Source organism: Coregonus lavaretus (assembly GCF_964263955.1).
Source record: "Coregonus lavaretus genome assembly, chromosome: 12".
In the NCBI taxonomy this organism is placed as follows: Eukaryota; Metazoa; Chordata; class Actinopteri; order Salmoniformes; family Salmonidae; genus Coregonus; species Coregonus lavaretus.
In genome coordinates, this window is record NC_139999.1 from 10,399,921 (window position 1) to 10,422,081 (window position 22,161).

The following is a 22,161-nucleotide window of genomic DNA, read 5'->3' on the forward strand; positions in this document are numbered from 1 at the left end:
CCTCAGAACAGCCTCAATTCGTCGGGGCATGGACTCTACAAAGCGTTGAAAGTGTTCCACAGGGATGCTGGCCCATGTTGACTCCAATGCTTACCAAAGTAGTGTCAAGTTGGCTGGATGTCCTTTGGGTGGTGGACCATGCTTGATACACACAGGAAACTGTTGAGCGTGAAAAACCCAGCAGTGTTGCAGTTATTAAGACAAACCATGCGCCTGGCGCCTACTACCATACCCCGTTCAAAGTGTACAAAACATTAAGGACACCTGCTCTTTCAATGACATAGACTGATCAAGTGAAAGCTATGATCCCTTATTGATGTCACTTGTTAAATCTACTTCAGTCAGTGTAGATGAAGGGGAGGCAGCAGGTTAAAGGATTTTTAAGCCTTGAAACAATTGAGACATGGATTGTGTATGTGTGCCATTCAAAGGGTAAAAGATTTAAGTGCCTTTGAACGGGGTATGGTATGTGCCTTTGAACGGGGCGTGCAACTCAATACTAGGAAGGCGTCCTTAATGTTTTGTACCCTCAGTGTATATATACACATTTTCACGGACCGGTTGAATACCCCTGATTTAGATGCATTCAGAGATGTCCGACTGCATTGTGCTGGACTCTGTTGTGTAACAGGTCTATACTCAATGATGCTGGTTGCCTCTTGAATGATAGACTATAGTTAAAGGATGCAAGTTGAAGAATGAAGAATAGAAAGGGAAAAAAACTGCATGAGCGACCAACCACAGACTCTGATTCAGTGTGAATCACAGGAGGTTGGTGGTACCTTAAATGGGGAGGACAAGCTTGTGGTAATGGCTAGAGCGAAATCATTGGAATGGTATCAAATACATCAAACATGGTGTCCATGTGTTTGATGCCATTCCATTTGCTCCGTTCAAGCCATTATTTTGAGCCATCCTCCCCTCGTGTCAATGCAGAGTGATGACATGAACCCCATTATATCAGGAGGAGAAAGAGAAGCTAAAAAGCTGCAGAAATAATATAATGATAAGAGAATTATCATGTTTCACTGTCTGCGGAATAAAAAGGCGAGGCTAATGAATTTGGCATGTTGAAGAGGGAGCTCCGCTCAGTGTATCTCCTCATTGGCTTTTCAGTGCTTTTCACTAACCCATTAGAGTTGAAGGACCTGGGCTTGACCCTGTGATACCATAACTGGTTCAGGGATTATCCCCACTTTAGCGTGCCCCTCCACCTCCTCCACTCCTGACCAACAGTCATGTAGGAGGTGCAGTCCTGATTGACACAGCCTGTTCTACATGGTCTGGAACTTAATCCCAGATTACCATGTTTGGGTCAGCTGTGTCGAGGAGCGAGGAGTCAAGACATGACTGGCATCACAAAGAGCTCTGACTGATCCCTCCACTCTATCTTCTCTCTGTCTTCTTGGCTTTCAGAGCACTATACAGAGATGCCTTGGTCTGACACTACCAAAAAGACGTTCAGTTTGGAGAGATGTTTGGTGTAATTTGTGGGCTAGGCTTTGGGAAGTGTTTTTGATATTCCTGCTGCAGGTATCTATTGGTTTCTCTGCATTTTTAAGAGGATAAGCCTGATGCAGTACCCACAGTCCAAGCCATATACAGAAAGTAGCATAGCTCATTACTCTATGCCATAGAGCCTGCTGCACAGACTCTAAAAAGTTATTTAGCCCAAGCCAAAAAAATTATGCACTAATTTGTTATCCATTCTTTGGTTGGTCTGGAGTCCCCTGTCAAGTTCTTTTTTATTGTGGAACTGGGAGCTGAACAATGAGTGCACTCTTCCATGAATTCTCTGCTGGGACCCGATTGAGACAAAACTTTTGATAAAGCTGGCACCGAACAGTACCATCTTCCAAGATCCTTTATAACTCTAAAATAACATTCCCCTCACACATTATGGAAAATATTATGTATCCTATTTGTTGCCTTTTTAAGCACCCAAATTATGAAAATATAATAGTATAACTTTGAGAGTAGTCTCCGGGTATGCAGCTATTGCTATCCTTGCTCTGGGTTATAATATGACTTGCTAACAACAGTAATCCACAAGCCCTATCTGTATGGAGGAGTTGCAACAGTGCTGGATGTAATCAAATCAAACTACATTACAGTACATTGGAGAATTTACATCTATCACTCAGAAGCAATTTCTGAAATTGCATTTTCATTTCAAAAGGTGCATCAAACAATGCATCATTTATTAGTAGTTTGTTAGATTAAAAGTCTAAATCAATACTAATGGACTTCTTCATGGACTATTTGAGCTGCAACTGACAATTGGCAATCTGCAACTCATTAGGCAAATGATACTGCCTAATGCAAACACAAGTTAGCCAAATGGGCTAAATAGGAGTCAGCTATTTTCAATGGCTGCTGGCAGCAGCGATAGTTTCTGAGTCAGACAGGCTTATCTTTGCAATATGGAATATTGTGAAATAAAATATTTATTGAAGAAATGTCAATGTTTTTGTTATTAACACCTCACAACTAACGCGCTACTGAGAATGGATATAGAAACTATTGCGTCCAGGACACCAGTAGCGGTGCGTGGGGAAAATAACTGGGGTAGCCAAGCCAGAAAAAAAGCCATATTACAACCTACACTACCGGTCAAAAGTTTTAGAACACCTACTCATTCAAGGGTTTTTCTTTATTTGTTTTACTATTTTCTACATTGTAGAATAATAGTGAAGACATCAGAACTATTAAATAACATATGGAATCATGTAGTAACCAAAAAAGTGTTAAACAAATTAAAATATTTGAGATTCTTCAAATAGCCACCCTTTGCCTTGACAGCTTTGCACACACTTGGCATTCTCTCAACCAGCTTCATGAGGTAATCACCTGGAATGCATTTCAATTAACAGGTGTGCCTTGTTAAAAGTTAATTTGTGGAATTTCTTTCCTTCTTAATGCGTTTCAGCCAATCAGTTGTGTTGTGACATATACAGAAGATAGCCCTATTTGGTAAAAGACCAAGTCCATATTATGGCAAGAACAGCTCAAATAAGCAAAGAGAAACGACAGTCCATCATTACTTTAAGACATTGAAGGTCAGTCAATACAGAACATTTCAAGAACTTTGAAAGTTTCTTCAAGTGCAGTCGCAAAAACCATCATGCGCTATGATGAAACTGGCTCTCATGAGGACTACCACAGAAATGGAAGAACCAGAGTTACCTCTGCTGCAGAGGATAAGTTCATTAGAGTTACCAGCCTCAGAAATTGCAGCCCAAATAAATGCGTCACAGAGTTCAAGTAACAGACACATCTCAACATCAACTGTTCAGAGGAGACTGTAAATCAGGCCTTCATGGTCGAATTTCTGCAAAGAAACCACTACTAAAGGACACCAATAAGAAGAAGAGACTTGCTTGGGCCAAGAAACACAAGCAATGGACATTTTACTGGTGGAAATGTATACTTTGGTCTGGAGTCCAAATTTGAGAATTTTGCTTCCAACCGCAGTATCTTAGTGAGACGCGGTGTGGGTGAACGGATGAACTCTGCATGTGTATTTCCCACCGTAAAGCATGGAGGAGGAGGTGTTATGGTGTGGGGGTGCTTTGCTGGTGACATTGTCTGTGATTTATTTAGAATTCAAGACACACTTAACCAGCATGGCTACCACAGCATTCTTGAGCGATACACCATGCCATCTGGTTTGGACTTAGTGGGACTATCATTTGTTTTTCAACAGGACAATGACCCAACACACCTCCAGGCTGTGTAAGGGCTATTTTACCAAAAAGGAGAGTGATGGAGTGCTGCATCAGATGACCTGGCCTCCACAATCCCCCGACCTCAACCCAATTGAGATGGTTTGGGATGAGTTGGACCACAGAGTGAAGTTAAAGCAGCCAACAAGTGCTCAGCATTTGTGGGAATTCCTTTCAAGACTGTTGGAAAAGCATTCCAGGTGCATCTGGTTGAGAGAATGCCAAGAGTGTGCAAAGCTGTCATCAAGGCAAAGGGTGGCTATTTGACGATTCTCAAATATAAAATATATTTTGATTTGTTAAACACTTTTTTGGTTACTACATGATTCCATGTGTTATTTCATAGTTTTGATGTCTTCACTATTATTCTACAATGTAGAAAATAGTAAAAAAAATAAGAAAAACCCTCGAATGAATAGGTGTGTCCAAACTTTTGACTGGTAGTGTATGTGTTGTGATAAGTGCGTTGTTTGCTCTATAACATGATAGTTCATATGCCTTGCCACCGTGATATATAGGCCTAAGGCCGAGACAATAAGAAGACACCGAATAAATTCGACCAATTCCACCTGTTTCATCACAAAACCATAGATCTGTCCGGTGAAGTAGAAAAATCATGTTGACTCACCTTACTTGTAGAGAAATGCCAATGCCATCCTCCTCTCTTTCATGTTGACGAAACGGTCTATCACTCTGTCATGCAGTACACACACCTTTATTTTTTGTTGTCCTAGGCTACCTGGCTAAAATGCTTGGTCGCTAGCCTAACTTCCTTTCTTGGGCAATGTTAGCTAGTTAACATTAGCCTTCTACATCTAGCTACATATTCAACTTCAATCCTCTCAGGCCAGTTGCACATAGTAAGAATTTATGGTTGGATCAGAATCACCGTTATAATCATTGGCCAGTATGGATAACTAAGTAAAACCACAACTCCAAATCCCTCTCCATCCATGGCTAATTTAGGAAAGGGACATTTTTAGCTAGCTAGCCACTGGAGGACAACAACACTATGAGATGCAACAATTCAAGTGGTTTGTCAATTACGTTTTGCTCTTGATGTGATTGGGTTGAAGCCAAATCCAAACTGGCTTCAAATCAAATTGTCCCTTTTTTTTGGTGCACAAGGACCATTCACAGTTGTGCTCCCTTAGTTTGGCACAATTTTTTATATCAAGGGAGGCCAAATGCTTGCTGGCTTCCCTTGCATTTAATGCTATGGGCGGCAACAATGTCACACTCTTTTTGACCAGACAGCATCAGATAAAGAGACAGAGGGGCGCTGTTTCGCTCGCTAGGATGCTTTCTCCGGTGAGATACATTCAGCCTCTTGCGAATTGAAGGAAAATTATGAAGACAAAGACGAAAGATAAAATGTATGTTTTTTCTTTTTGTAAATTTTTTCGGGGATGCCTGGCTTCCTTTGGCATCAATTAATACATGCCACTGCAGTACACTACACTAAAGTCATAATTGGGTTCTGCATATCATCATCAGTCAACCATAATTAGCATTAGGAAAATAAATAATGAAACTGTACTTTCTCACTACACTTACAACAACTGTAGCTTGTGAAATACACACAGATGGCTCCAAGTTGTTTATCCACCACTTAATTCCAGGACTCTAAAATGAAAAAGACAGTAAGAGGACCCAGCCAGAGTAATCTTTTCTTCAAACCACATACCAGTAAGTGCATCCCCCCCCAACAACAAAAATTGTTTTGGTGCTGGCAGAAGTGTATTACAGTGGAAAATTTTTTGAACTTAGACGAACAAAGCCATAATGAAAATATTGCTGCATTAGATTCCATAATGAAAAAAAAAATGATATTGTCCCTTTGAATTCTTTTCATCTTCTGCTTCTTTGATGCAAAATTGGTTTGGTGCAGCACAGCACTTAAGAACATCATAGGGTAGGTGGAATGTTCCTATTTTTATCCTTAATCTTAGAGCCATGCACAGAATTCGGCACTTTTTTATTTTTATTTTTTATTTTTTTTAACACACTTCAGATACAGTATATTAGGCATCCTAGGGAAGTTGAAGAAACAGATTTATTCTCAAAAGAGATTAAGTGAAATCAGAAAAATATCTTCAACTTCTCCAGATGGAGTGTTCCTTCTAAATGGCTTTTTATCATAGCCAAAACACTAAAGAGAACACATCCACAGAGGGTATTTATGTGAATTACTTCACACATCAGTCATCAGGTTCCACTATTTTTCAGTTCCAGCTCGTTTGCAGTGTCTTTATATTTGCATATTCTCCCGCTCTGTATTCATTGTGTATAGCAGAATGTTTGATTAGCATTTTTACTACCCTGCGTAATGAATGGGCAGAATATGCCTGTTTGTTGTGGGCCTATTTTGTCCGTATCTCTGCATGTGTGATTTCAGAGCTCTGTTATCTGACGGGCATGCTTGGATTTTCTTCCTCTGAAGCCACTCTGCTCCCAGGCAACAGGTCTCACGAATGATGGAAAATTATGCTTGTGGCATGTCAATTATAGAGGGAAAAGAGGCTGGGATAAAGTCTTATAAAGTCTTGATTCATAGGGGGGGAATTCAACATTTTCTTGTGTTTAGGTTTTTTTCTTCCTGCTCACTTCAAGCTTTCTCATTAGACATCCATAAACAGTCATAATAATTGTGAATTGTAAAGCAGACATGAGGAAGGGTTGGTTTGACCCAGACTGTCAGAATAATGAGTAATGGTTTTCCCTTAATGCATCAAACAAGCTGTCTGCTATCGACTGGAATCATAATGACATTTTTTTTCTAGATATGTCTAAAGGGAAAACGGCAAATAGAGAATATACAGCTGAATTAATAAAAAACTCAAAATCATTCCTTTGAAATGTTATAATACAATATCACACCATAGGGAAACTAAAAGCACACGCAGTCCAAAGGTAGAAGATTACGTTTTATTTTGGTTCTGACCCAGAAAGTGAATGTGATTTGCCACGCACTGTTCCATTGGCCCAGCGAGGCCCACTACTTCCTGACTACAGACAGACATCCTGTCATTCCGGATGATCCAGTCTCCACAGTGACATACGAAGGCAGTGGAGCGATGTGCTAGAGCTCTAGGATCCCGCTGTCAGGCAGTCTCCTCCATATGGCGGCCCAGTCCATTTCCTCCGCTTTTTAATTAACGCCTGTAGAAGGTAAAGGCGGTCCCTTTTTCTAAAAGGACAGGTCAAACCTGTGCAAAACGCTCTCCCGGGGAGGGGCATCTACAGGCTGTTCAGATTTAACTGGCAGGGGTTGTTCTATTCTCTCACATAATACAGTTTATAAATGACTCAAACCCCAAAAGCTCTCAATCTACAGAACAAACGAGCATAACCTACTTGCCAGTCCCTGAGACTAAGAAAACACCTAGAATTTATCTCAACAAGCAAACATGGTATTGTGGTGCATCAATGACCTGGGTTTCCATACATTTCCTGAACCAAATCAGAGAGCTATTGGCTCAGCTTGCTTCAGAGGGAAGGTAGTCAAAGGGGGAGGTCTGCTTGATACACTGTCAGCTACATGTGAGTTGTGTTTTGCTCTAAACATGCAGCTAGTTTTCTACTAGATAGCTTTTTTCATTATTATTGGAGAATTGTTAATATAGAACTACAGTTTTATAGTATAAAGCCTGAGCTGGGATTTACAATCTGCTTGTCCATAAGTTATAAAGAAATGTAGCAGACATTGTGTATATTACTAATACTGCAACAAATTTGATGAAATACAACAACAAAAAATCTCAAGAATTCCCATCACTCCAATTCTGAAGGCTTGCTGTGCACATAATATTACATATTACTGCAAAGGGGACAGGCAGTCTGCCAAAAACAGCTGTAGACATTTGAGTGAGGTCAGGAGGAAGTCAACTGGTCTGATTGAAACCTCTGCCCTCGACGCAGCTTGGTCCCCTTTAGGCATGAGATTCTCAGTCTTTCAGGTGTGGGCCACTGCTCTAGGGTTGTGTGCTGAGTCCAAAAACTCTAGTCAGTTTAGCTTAAGGTTCAGAATGACCTTCCAGGTGCAGTTGTATATGTGAGCCCTGCACTGAGCTGTGTGATCTATAGTATGCTACCACAGCGTTTAAAATAACATAGGTTTACACAAGGCCACAATAATATGCTTTGAATCACTGATATCGGCATCAATGTAGCAGTGCAAGTGGTTCAATTGGCAATTTGTGGTGCACCTAATCCAATGCACATCCCAAGCGTTTATAAACCACAACACCATGCCATGCAGCATATCTAGCATCCAACCAGTCTGCATCAGATGCAAGACAAACTCTTGCAGCATTGCTAATACCGTATTCAACAACTTCACATCGACATGGCAAAAAGCCTGTAGGCTTGGTATGCTAGTCAGGCTCCCTCCCCCCTGCTTGTGCCAAATTGTCTGTTACGGGAGAGATTTGCACAGTCCCACTGGAGCTGCTCACCTCACAAAAGGGAAGGGGCATTGTGACACGGTTTTGTGGCAGAAAACTGATCCTGTGTCTCTGCGGAGAGAGGCTGCTATTTTGGGTGGAAATTTCACACTGGGTGAAAGAGCAGGGAACAGATAGTTCATTTGTTCTGATCTGTTATTCTATCCACTCAGGTGAGCTAGAAGAAGATGTTGAGATAAGTGCTTCACCCCGCACAAGGCCCTGCATCCCGGTCTAATCACTTATTGGTAATTCAAATGATTTTGTATCATATTATGCTAATGACTATTTGTAAAATAACATGGCAAGGGCATCTGCTGTTTTGTGAAAATAACAGTTAATTAGGTATTTATTTTCGCTAATTGTTTACATGAAACAAACAGATATTTAGCTAATCAGTTTAAGTGAAATGAAGCAAATTAATTTATTACTTTATCAAAATAATATTGTATAATACAGGGAAAACGTGTATTCTACCTGAGCATGGAGGTGAGCTAGTGGAGCGTGTGGTATTAAACTCACAACACACTGCCCCAATGAATACTTGTGGAGTGAGCTAAACACTGCCTGAGGGGAAAGGGGATACCTAGTCAGTTGCACAACTGAATGCATTCAACCGAAATGTGTCTTCTGCATTTAACCCAACCCCATCAGAGAGGTGCATGGGGCTGCCCTAATCGACGTCCACGTCGTCGGCTCCTGGGGAGCAGTTGTTGTTGGGGTTAACTGCCTTGCTCAGGGGACACAAAGGCATGATGCATGGTCAGATTCTAAAGGGGCTCAAGAGGAACAAATCAAAATCAAATCAAATTTGTCACATGCTTTGTAAACAACAGGTGTAGACTAACAGTGAAATGTTTACTTACGGGTCCTTCCCAACAATGCAGAGACAAAAATATACAAACAAATTATAACACAAAGAATGAATGCACAATAAGTAATGATATCTTTATACTATATACATGAGTTAACAGTACAGAGTCAATGTGCAGGGGTACGAGGTAAGTGAGGTAGATATGTACATATCGGTAGGGGTAAAGTAACTAGGCAACATGATAGATAATAAACAGTAGCAGCAGCATAAGTATTGAGTCAAGAGTTAGTGCAAAGAGGGTCAATGCAGATAGTATGGGTAGCTATTTGGTGAACTATTTAGTAGTCTTATGGCTTGGGGGTAGAAGCGGTAGCAGAGAGAACAGTCTGACTTGGGTGGCTGGAGTCTGACAATTTATAGGGCCTTCCTCTGACACCGCCTGGTATAGAGGTCCTGGATGGCAGGGAGCTCGGCCTCAGTGATGTACTGGGCCGTATGCATTACCCTCTGTAGCTCCTTGTGGTCAGATGCCAAACAGTTGCCATACCAAGCGGTGATGCAGCCAGTCAAGATGCTCTCAATGGTGCAGCTGTATACCTTTGAGCATCTGAGGGCAAGTGGACAATGCTATGAATGATCAAAACTGAAACGACACCAACCATAACAAAATACTTGATCAAATGTACCAGCCCACCCACCCAAAAGGTGGGAATCTAGAATGTTTAATCCCCCAGTTGATGCACACAAAGACATGAATGACGACCGAACAGTAGCGGAAATAAGTACAATTAGGCTATTCAGAGGAGCAGCACAACAATGGATTGGGTTTCCGGGCTACAATTATTGTGTTTTTAAACTTAATGAACATGAATTCAGCATGGAATGGACATAGCTTTGTGTCAGTTTGAACCCTTAAGCACTTCAACACAACCATAGGACTATACTGTGTACACCTTTTTTGTTTTTTACGGAAGTCACTGTTTTTTGGTATAGAGTGCTGTGAAAAAGTATTTGCACCCTTTCTACTGTTGTTTCAGGGCATCACTCCACTACCCATACATGGAATTGTATACAGTGCCGTGAAAAAAGTATTTGCCCCCTTTCTGACTCTATACTTTTGCATATTTTTGATACTGAATGGCATCGGATCTTCAACCAAAACCTAATATTAGATAAAGGGAACGTTAGTGAACAAATAACAACAATTACATAATTATTTCATGAACAAAGTTGTGCAAGACTGATCAACGACTACAAGAAGCACTTGGTTGCAGTCATTGCAGCTAAAAGGTGGCACAACCAGTTATTGAGTGTAAGGGGGCAATTACTTTTTCACACAGGGGAATTGGGTGTTGCATAACTTTGTTAATTAAATCAAATAAGTATAATTTGTTTTGTTATTTGTCAACTCAGGTTCCCTTTATCTAATATTAGGTTTTGGTTGAAGATCTCATAACATTCTATTTCAAAAATATGGAAAAATTGAGAAATTCTGAAAGGGGGCAAATACTTTTTCACGGCAGTGTATACAGTTTAATGTATGGGTAGTGGAGTGATGCCCTGAAACATTTATTTCTCTTCATTTATACTTAAATCCTATTTAGAGAATTCATCATATTCTGAGTATAATATACAGTGGCTTCAGAAAATATTCATACCCCTTGACTTATTCCACATGTTGTTGTGTTACAACCTGAATTCAAAATGGATTCAAAAAATTCTCACCCATCTACACACAATACCCCATAATGACAAAGTGAAAACATGTTCATAGAAATGTTTGCACATTTATTGAAAAATAAATTCTGAAATCTCTAATTTACATAAGTATTTACACCCCTGAGTCAATACATGTCAGAATCACCTTTGGCAACAATTACAGCTGCTAAGAGCTTTGCATACCTGGATTGTACAATATTTGCACATTATTATAAAAACAAAAAAATCTTCAAGCTCTGTCAAATTGGTTGTTGATCATTGCTAGACAGCCATTTGCAAGTCTTGCCATGGATTTTCAAACTGATTTAAGTCAAAACTGTAACTTGGCCACTCAGGAACATTCAATGTCGTCATGGTAAGCAACTCTATTGTATATTTGGCCTTGTGTTTTAGGTTATTGTCCTGCTGAAAGGTACATTCGTCTCCCAGTGTCTGTTGGAAAGCAGACTGAACCAGGTTTTCCTCTAGGATTTTGCTGTGCTTAGCTCTCTTCTCTTTGTTTTAACAACAAACAACTCCCTAGTCTTTGCCGATGACAAGCATAACCATGATGCAGCTACCACCATGCTTAAAAATATGAAGAGTGGTACTCAGTGATGTGTTGTGTTGGATTTGCCCCAAAACATAAGACTTTGTATTCAGGACATAAAGTTGATTTCTTTGCCACATTTTTTGCAGATTTACTTTAGTGCCTTATTGCAAACAATCAAATTGTATTTATAAAGCCCTTTTTACATCAGCAGATGTCACAAAGTGCTATACAGAAACCCAGCCTAAAACCCCAAACAGCAAGCAATGCAGATGTAGAAGCACGGTGGCTAGGAAAAACTCCCTAGAAAAGGCAGAAACCTAGGAAGAAACCTAGAGAGGAACCAGGCTCTGAGGGGTGGCCAGTTCCCTTCTGGCTGTGCCAGGTGGAAATCTTAACAGTACATGGCCATTAAGGACATATTTTTCTCCAAGATCTTCAAACGTTCATAGATGACCAGCAGGGTCAAATAATAATCACAGTGGTTGTAGAGGTTTGTCACGATCGTCATAATGAGTGGACCAAGGCGCAGCGTGATATGCGTACATCTCTTTAATAGTGTACTTAGAAACACGATACAAATAACAAAACGAAACGTGAAGTCCTCGGTCATACACAAACCTACACGGAACAAGATCCCACAAAACACAAGTGCACAACAGGCTGCCTAAGTATGGTTCCCAATCAGAGACAACAAGCAACAGCTGATTCTCGTTGCCTCTGATTGAGAACCACCCCGGCCAACATAGAAACACATAACCTAGAACAGAACATAGAAAACGAAACATAGACACTACACAAAGAAACTAACACCCTGGCTCAACATACAAGAGTCCCCAGAGCCAGGGCGTGACAAGGTTGCATGTTTTGGAATATTTTTATTCTGTACAGGCTTCCTTCTTTTCACTCTGTCATTTAGGTTAGTATTGTGGAGTAACTATAATGTTTTTGATCCATGCTCAGTTTCCTATGACAGCCATTAAACTCTAACTGTTTTATTAAAGTCCCGATTGGTCTCATTGTGAAATCCCTGATTGGTTTCCTTCCTCTCCAGCAACTGAGTTAGTATCTTTGTAATGACTGGGTGTATTGATACACCATCCAAAGTGTAATTAATAACTTCACCATGCTCGAAGGGATATTTAAATGCCAGCTTATTTTATTTTTACCCATCTACCAATAGGTGCCCTTCCTTGTGAGGCATTGGAATACCTCCCTGGTCTTTGTGGTTGAGTCTGTTTGAAATTCACTGCTCGACTGAAGGACCTTACAGATAATTGTATGTATGGGGTATAGAGATGAGGTAATCATTCAAAAATTATGTTAAACACTATTATTGCACATAGAGTCCATGCAACCTATTATGTGACTTGTTAAACACATTTGCACTAATGAACTTATTTAGGCTTACCATAACAAAGGGGTTGAATACTTTATTGACTCAAGACATTTCAGCTTTTCATTTTTAATTAATTTGTAAAAACATACAGTACCAGTCAAAAGTTTGGACACACCTACTCATTCAAGTGGTTCTTTATTTTTACATTGTAGAATAATGAAGACATCAAAACTATAAAATAACACATATGGAATCATGTAGTAACCAAAAAAGTCATAAACATATCAAACTATATTTTATATTTGAGATTCTTCAAATAGCCACCCTTTGCCTTGATGACATCTTTGCACACTCTTAGCATTCCCTCAACCAGCCTCACCTGGAATGCTTTTCCAACAGTCTTAAAGGAATTTCCACACATTCTGAGCACTTGTTGGCTGCTTTAACTTCACTCTGCCGTCCGACTCCTCCCAAACCATCTCAATTCGGTTGAGGTCGGGTGATTGTGGAGGCCAGGTCATCTGATGCAGCACTCCATTACTCTCCTTCTTGGTAAAATAGCCCTTACACAGCCTGGAGGTGTGTTGGGTCATTGTCCTGTTGAAAAACAAATGATAGTCCCACTAAGCCCAAACCAGATGGGATGGTGTATCGCTGCAGAATGCTGTGGTAGTCATGCTGGTTAAGTGTGCCTTGAATTCTAAATACAATCACAGACAGTGTCACCAGCAAAGCACCCCCACACCATAACACCTACTCCTCCATGCTTTACGGTGGGAACTACATATGCGAAGATCATCCATTCACTCACACCGCGTCTCACAAAGACACAGCGGTTTGAACCAAAAATCTCAAATTTGGACTCCAGACCTAAGGACATATTTCTACTGGTCTAATTCGACCATGAAGGCCTGATTCACACAGTCCCCTCTGAACAGTTGATGTTGAGATGTGTCTGTGACTTGAACTCTGTGAAGCATTTATTTGGGCTGCAATTTCTGAGGCTGGTAACTCTAATGAACTTATCCTCTGCAGCAGAGGTAACTCTGGGTCTTCCATTCCTGTGGCGGTCCTCATGAGAGCCAATTTCATCATAGTGCTTGATGGTTTTTGGGGACTGCACTTGAAGAAACTTTCAAAGTTCTTTACATTTTCCGTAGTGACTGACCTTCATATCTTAAAGTAATGATGGACTGTCATTTCTCTTTGCTTATTTGAGCTGTTCTTGCCATAATATGGACTTGGTCTTTTACCAAATAAGGCTATCTTATTTGGTAAAACAATGTAGTTGCACTGTATGCAATTAGAATTGTAGATCATTATGTGCTGGAAAAGGGGTTACATTAAACACAAAACTATTCTGGGAGTCCTGAGAATGGAATGAAAACCCAAGCAGTTGCTCACAGCAGTGCATTTCAGTTGGAATGAGAATGATTCTGTTTAATGGAATAGCTGAACAGTAGGTTGCTTGGTTCTCAAACTCTTTATTTTGATATGAATGATATTCTATTTTCTTGGTGAGGAAATTCCCCTGTGATTAATAGATCTCGCCATCTTGTAGTCCTAAAAACCGGAAATTAATTACTTGTGGTTCGTTCAGCCGTTCCTATCAGGATAAGAAATGGAGAAAGAATAGATTTTTGGGATAAACGCCGAAAATAAGGTCTGAAGTTAACATAGGCTTAAGATAGCTTTTACGTTTTGTAATAATATCAGTCAGTTAACATGGCTGTTACGTTCCCCAGCAAGAAAACCAAATAACGTCACTCAAACAGAAGGGGGAACTAACAAAGAGTCACTGACAACCAAAACAGATGGGATTTTAGGAAGGGTTCTGAAAGACACTCATGGTGGTGTCCACTGAAAGTTGACTAGCAACAACAACTGGAACCTAAAAGACACCCAGGATGAGCGCCCACTAAATTTGCCCAAGAAGCAAACAAAAGAAAAACCCAACTCAAAGACAGGAAGTACACCAAAGAGTTGAGCGAAACAAAAACAGGGAAGATCAGACAAAGGAATGTTTTCCTAGATATCAAACTAGCGATTAAAGGTTATTGACCAATTAAAGGTGTTGACCCTCCACATCTCGCAAGACAACTGAAGAACTGGGCCAGCCACTCTTAAATAGCACATTGGCCAGCACAGGTGAAACATCTTCTCACTAACGAGATGGCAACCAGCACAGGTGTAACACATACTGACCAATGAGGTGACACCAATCGGTGCGCCCTACGTGTAAACGTGCTATACGTGTTGAAGTCCAACCTGAAAACAGAAATGGAAAAACCTAAACCTGTGACACCTTTCCCCTTAAGACAACAAATATATCCTATATTTTAGTTTGCTCACCACCAACAGAAAACAACTACCATCGCACAACATAATACACTTAAATGCGTCGTTACTTATGCGTCGCCTTCTCCAATATAAGCATTAAATAAGTCAAAACACACACCTTCTTTTCCCCTATTTAAAAAAAAAATATATTTTTATTGTTTTTATAATAATTGCCTAAAACTCAGAAGTTCTGAAAAACTCACGTACGCTTCTACAGCTCTCGTTCCCTTGGAACGAGCCCAACTAAAACAAAACTCCTCTCCAAAACGGCAAAACGTACAGTCAAAATAAATTGGGAACCAGGGCTTCACACTGACTAAACACTCAACTTATTGACTGCCCACCCTTAAAAGAAAATCAGCAACCAAGTTCTCCTTAACACAGACATGTCTGATTTCTAGGGGAATCTCCTACAATATCCGTAGTAACTTCCCTCTCGTGATTTTCCTTAGTGGAATGGCCTCAGGGAAACAAGTGACGGTGCACATAATGGTTAAGAGAAACTGGTTACCACTCTTTGCTTTGGGCAAAGGACCAACACAATCCACTAGAGAATTAGGTTGCAAAGATGGAACCGGTACAATTTGGTTTGGTTTACCCGTCCGCTGGCAAACGCGACAGAACTTACAGTAAGCCACAACATCCTGTTTCAGACCAGGCCAGAAGAAAGTACCCAAGATACGGTCATACGTCTTGTTGACCCCAAGACCTGCCATACTACCATCGTGAGCCAACCTCAGTATCTCTTATCGAGGCATAACTGGAATAACAATTTGAGATACACTGGGCCAATCGTCCTGAACAGATGTGGCGCGAGAACGCCATTTCCTCATTAGAACACCATCTCTGTCAAAGTAACCCACACAAAGTTAATCAAATTCCTCCTCTGGACGTATCTCAGAAAAAAGAGGGGAGAGGGAAACATCTTTACTGTGTTCTGCAATCAGCTGCTTCCTAGACATCGAAGTGTCAACTGTAAGGACCCTCTCTTCCTTCAGCGGTCCTACAAACTCGCTCACCTTTGGGGTTTTCAAAGGAGAGTTCAACTCATGGGGGTTTACTGAAATCAGGATCACCCATAAATGTCTCGGACAGATCGATCATGGTGGGATCGCTGACATCCTCCTCAACACTAGACTTGCTCCTGGCGACTTTCTTAGACATAGCGCGTGTAATGGCACATGCTGGGAACACACTAGGATACCTTTCTGATAACCCATCAGGTTCCTCTACTCTGGGTTCCTTACAAACGACAGGATTTGGTACAATCTTCCCTCCAGCCAAAATGTTTCCCAAAATGAATGAGACCCCCTTCACCAGTAGGCTAGGCCTCACTCCAATGACGACGGAACCAGAAATATGATCAGACTCGAGTTCCACCTTATAAAAAGGAACACACTGTAACCAGTTGCTGAAGAGTCAGATAAAGGCAAAACACCCTCCAAAAATGAAGGACTGTGCTGCCCCAGTGTCTCGCAGTACCTTCACTGGTTGCTTAACAGCATCGCCACTCTGCAGAGACACGAACCCATCTGAAAACAAAAGGTTCATACACATCTGATCCAAAATCTTGTTTAGGAGAAACACCAGTCCCAACCAGAGACTTAAAGGGCTGGAGTGCTCCCACAAGAAGAAACTGCTTTTTCTCGCTCTAATTTTTCTGTTTCAACTGAGAGAAAATGTGTCCTTTCTCACGGCAGTAATGACAAACTGACGGACACGAAAAACAATTTTTCTGATGATTTTTATCTTTGGGCACTGTAGAATTGGACTGAAACCTCGCAGTAGGAGGTGACTTCCCTGGTTTGCTTTTTGCGTAGGGATAACTACTGGGTGCTTTGTTTGTGAGGGTAGTTTTATGGGTCAACACAAACTCATCTGCAAGAACTGCAGCTTTCTGAAGAGTGAGATCCTTGTGCTCATAAATGTTGGCAGCAACAATTTCGGCACATTTTTAACTGCTCGAGAAGTATGAGTGTCTTTAAGTCCTCAAGGTCCTTAACCTCTTGAGAACCACACCACCAATCAAAAAGACATTCCCTTGCGAACTCAACATGACTATGTGATTCTATCTTTCGTAATTTACGGAACTGTTGTCTGTATGCCTCTGGGACCAACACGTAAGCCCGAAGGATAACAGCTTTAACTGTGTCAAAATCTGAACTCTGGTCAAGAGATAAAGTGGCGTACACTTTCTGAGCCTTTCCCACAAGAACACTTTGGAGGAGCAGTGACCAAATATCTCGCCGCCATTTTAGGGATGTGGCAATCCGCTCAAACAGAGTAAAATATACATCCACCTCCTGTTCGTTGAAAGGCGGTACAAGGTTGCTGTTCCGAGCAAGATCAAACTTTGTTGAGGGTGCAGGATGGCCTGACTGGATTCGGAGCACAGGTGAGGTAAGTGCATCCTAAGTTTAAGTTTGCTGACGTGAAAATATTGATCGAAAGCATTACATTTGAAAAAATGTATTCTAACCAGTAGCGGTGCGTGGGTAAAATCACTGAGGAAGCCAAGCCAGTAAAAAAGCCATATTACAACCTATGTGTTGTGATAATTGCATTGTTTGCTCCATAACCCATTCGTTCATACGCCACCTTGATATACAATAAGACCGTGACAACAAAAAGACAACAGTCACACAGTGGCGGAATAAATTCAACTACACATTTGTTTGTTTCATCACAAAACCGGAGAACAACATCTGTCCGGTGAAGTCCACAAAGCAAATATTGCATGTAACAAACAGTTATACAGTATGACTTGCAGCATGGTCAAGCAAGTAAATGTTTTTGACAATTTACTAAACAACTACTGATTTAGAACCACAGAGTTACCGCAAGTCAGCACAAAGACAACAGGAGCACTGCCTCTGCTATTCCTGCACCAATTCAACATACATTTAAACATAATCAAATCAACAAGGCTATATATGCTTAGTTTAATACACTGGAAAAAAAACTTAAAGCTACCAAAAACAATTTTGTCCAATCAATGTTGCTAAATATCATGTGGCTGTCCATGGTAGTGATTTCTGTCTGTCTCTTTGTGTGTGTGTGTGTGTGTGTGTGTGTGTGTGTGTGTGTGTGTGTGTGTGTGTGTGCGTGTGCGCATGCACTTGCAGGTAAAAAATAAATAAATAAATGTGGGACTCACCCTACTTGTAGACTAGTTGAACGCCAATGCCATCCTCTCTTTCATGTTGGCAAAACGGTCTATGGCTCTGCACGCTTTTAGTTTTAGATTTCATAGGCTACCTAGCTAAAATGGTTGCTAGCCTAACTTCCTCGCATGGGCAACAATGAACCAGCTAAGTTAGCTAGCTAGTTAACGTGAGCCTGCTAGGCTACATCTAGGCTACATATTGAACTTCAATCGTCTCAGGCCAGTGGCACAATACATTCATTTATGGTTAGATCAGAACCGCCATAATAATAATTGGCTTGTACAGAGAATTAAGTGAAAACCACAAGTCCAAATCCCCATCTCCAGCCATGGCTTAGGAAAGTGCCGATTTTCTAAGCTAGACACGTTTTTCTGACAATTATAAAATTTTGCTTAGGATGTGATTTGATTGGTGTGAAGCCAAATCCAAACTGGCCTCCCTTGGGGGGCGTTTTGCTGCACCAGAACAACCCACACTTGAGCTCAGCTCAATTTTGATTGGCTAATTATTTTATAATTGTTTTATCGAGGGAGGCCAAATGCTTGCTGGCATCAATCAATCAAATGTTACGGTGGCAACATGTCATACTCTTTTGTTACAGACAGCATCAGATACATAGGCTACACATACTGAGACGGGGGGACTCTGTTTCCCTCGCTCAGATGACGTCTCCGGTGAGATTCAGCCACTTGCGAATTGACGGACAATTATGAAAAAACAGAGAGATGAAAGATAAATAGTTGTATACTTTTTTATTGTCAAATATTTGGGGAAGCCTGGCTTCCCTTGGCATCCATGAATACACGTCACTGATTCTAACACTATTGTCTTACCACTGTCTAATTACCATAACATTTACTACTTGCAAATATTGTTTTAATATGTGACGTCTGTCATTGCTTTCATCATCACCTTGTGTGCATTTCTGCTTTGGTATAGTGGGTCTCTAATTTCCATATTTCATTTCAAGCTGTTCTCCTCCCCGTGGTTTAAGTGTGTTGATTAAAGATGTCCTTGGTAAGGGTATCTTCAAAATTAACGTGGCTCAAGTGAAGTCCTATGTGTCAGATTTCCTCTCTGCCCCCCACTGGGCAGTAACTGAGCGTCAGATGCAAATGTTTTCACAGCAGGTGTATTTAGTGAAGCCGAAGGATTCATACAGTCACAATCCTCAGAGAGAACAATGTTGTTGAGAGTTTTGCACTTACTGGTGATCCACACTCTTAGAAAAAAGGGTTCATGTAGAACCCTCTGTAGAAACGGTTCTAAATGGAATCCAAAAGGGTTCTACCTGGAACCAAAAAGTGTTCTTCAATGGTTCTTCTATGGGGACAGCCGAAGAACCCTTTTAGGTTCTAGATAGCAGCACCTTTTCTAAGAGTATACTGATAGCTCAAGTTAAGCTTCTGTGAAAAGCGAAAACCTTCCAATCCAGTACTTAACCTGCCACTCAACTGCTGTGTATTTCCTCTCTCTCTGTTGTAGGAGGTGTGTGCATCTCTCAGTCGGTCAAGATTCCCAGGGAGCCGAAACCGGGAGAGTTTGATAAGGTCATCCGCAGACTAAGAGAAAACCCAAATGCAAGGGTGGTCATCATTTTTGCCAATGAGGATGATATCAGGTAAGGGTATTATCATCGTAGCATTCACACGTTGAAAATTAAATATACTGAAATCATATAAATGTTCATCATAAGAAACACGCAGCATGAAATATTATCAATCAAAGGGAGAAGAGTCAATCGGTGGAAATAAAAAGCTTGACATTTCAATTATGCATTATGGATTACTTGTACATGTTCTTTTGGTGAACGCTATCATAATTCACCCTTTTAGATTCGCCGTCGGTAACTCATGTTAATATGCTTCCTCACATTATCTTAGTTACAACAGGATAAACTTGGAAATTATCTTAATCGTTTAGCCGTTCGTTGTCCTGAAATTAGTCAGTGTTACCAACCGCTGTGCAATCAGCTTCGGATGACTAATGTAGCCATAAGCCTGCTTTAGCAAACTCAGGTGAAAAACAAAAAAACCTGGAGAAAGTATTTGCTATAGATCTATTGTTAACATTTGCTCGTAAATGATTTCTCTGGGCACACAACACACCAGACCATACATACACATCACATTTTGTATTAGGCAGACCAGCCAGACCAATACAATAGAATCCAAATTAGTTTTCACCTTCACTATGGATAGGACAGATGTAAGAATGACTGTGTTCAGTCACTGTTGTTTGTGTAGTTCTTAATGCAGTATTGCCCAAACAGTTGGTTCATAGAACGTGTTACCAAAATATCACATGTATTACTGGTAGCTAAATGTGTTTATCCACTTGTACCAGGCGTCTACTCCAAGCAGCCAAGAAGGCCAACCAGACTGGCCATTTCATCTGGGTGGGCTCAGACAGCTGGGGCTCAAAGATCTCTCCAGTGTTACACCAGGAGGATATGGCAGAGGGAGCAGTCACCATCCTGCCCAAACGCCAGTCCATCAGAGGTGAGGGGGAACGGAGACATGTTTAAGGTTGCTGGGATTAACCTTTAGATTGGCTGATTGATTGATTTGGTTGATTGGTTGATTGACTGAATGATTTCTTGCTTGATTAATTAATTGTTGGGGGGGGGGGTAAGGGGAACAAATAATGTTTTTAGGTTGAGCGATCAACATTTAGATTGGTTGATTTGATTGATTTGATTGATTGATCGCTTGATTGATTGGTAGATCTTGTGTAACTTTCCCTAAATGTACAAGGATAAAGGGATTGAGATAAATTACAGTGAGGGAAAAAAGTATTTGATCCCCTGCTGATTTTGTATGTTTGCCCACAGACAAAGAAATGATCAGTCTATAATTTTAACGGTAGGTTTATTTGAACAGTGAGAGACAGAATACCATCAAAAAAGTCCAGAAAAACACATGTCAAAAATGTTAGAAATTGATTTGCATTTTAATGAGGCAAATAAGTATTTGACCCCTTTGCAAAACATGACTTAGTACTTGGTGGCAAAACCCTTGTTGGCTATCACAGAGGTCAGACGTTTCTTGTAGTTGGCCACCAGGTTTGCACACATCTCAGGAGGGATTTTGTCCCACTCCTCTTTGCAGATCTTCTCCAAGTCATTAAGGTTTCGAGGCTGACGTTTGGCAACTCGAACCTTCAGCTCCCTCCACTGATTTTCTATGGGATTAAGGTCTGGAGACTGGCTAGGCCACTCCAGCACCTTAATGTGCTTCTTCTTGAGCCACTCCTTTGTTGCCTTGGCCGTGTGTTTTGGGTCATTGTCATGCTGGAATACCCATCCACGACCCATTTTCAATGCCCTGGCTGAGGGAAGGAGGTTCTCACCCAAGATTTGACGGTACATGGCCCCGTCCATCCTCCCTTTGATGCGGTGAAGTTGTCCTGTGCCCTTAGCAGAAAAACACCCCCAAAGCATAATGTTTCTACCTCCATGTTTGACGGTGGGGATGGTGTTCTTGGGGTCATAGGCAGCATTCCTCCTCCTCCAAACATGGCGAGTTGAGTTGATGCCAAAGAGCTCCATTTTGGTCTCATCTGACCATAACACTTTCACCCAGTTCTCCTCTGAATCATTCAGATGTTCATTGGCAAACTTCAGACGGCCCTGAATATGTGCTTTCTTGAGCAGGGGGACCTTGCGGGCGCTGCACGATTTAAGTCCTTCACGGCGTAGTGTGTTACCAATTGTTTTCTTGGTAACTATGGTCCCAGCTGCCTTGAGATCATTGACAAGATCCTCCCGTGTAGTTCTGGGCTGATTCCTCACCGTTCTCATGATCATTGCAACTCCACGAGGTGAGATCTTGCATGGAGCCCCAGGCCGAGGGAGATTGACAGTTATTCTGTTGTCACCTTCTCACCAAGTTGCTTGCCAATGGTCTTGTAGCCCATTCCAGCCTTGTGTAGGTCTACAATCTTGTCCCTGACATCCTTGGAGAGCGCCAACAAGAGTTTTTCCACCAAGTACTAAGTAATGTTTTGCAGAGGGGTCAAATACTTATTTCCCTCATTAAAATGCAAATCAATTTATAACATTTTTGACATGCGTTTTTCTGT

The 22,161-nt window shown here is 41.1% G+C and overlaps 1 protein-coding gene across 1 annotated transcript in view; it reads left to right on the forward strand.

Annotated features, from left to right (window-relative positions):
• Positions 1-22,161, forward strand: part of LOC311138477 (metabotropic glutamate receptor 4-like) — a gene marked incomplete at both ends in the record, with an annotated part of 220,973 nt that overhangs the window by 133,118 nt on the left and 65,694 nt on the right. Inside the window, 2 exons of the mRNA XM_084173172.1 lie at positions 19,564-19,699; positions 20,425-20,579. Of these exons, the coding sequence (XP_084029298.1) occupies positions 19,564-19,699; positions 20,425-20,579 (291 nt within the window). The remainder of the gene's footprint in view (positions 1-19,563; positions 19,700-20,424; positions 20,580-22,161) is intronic.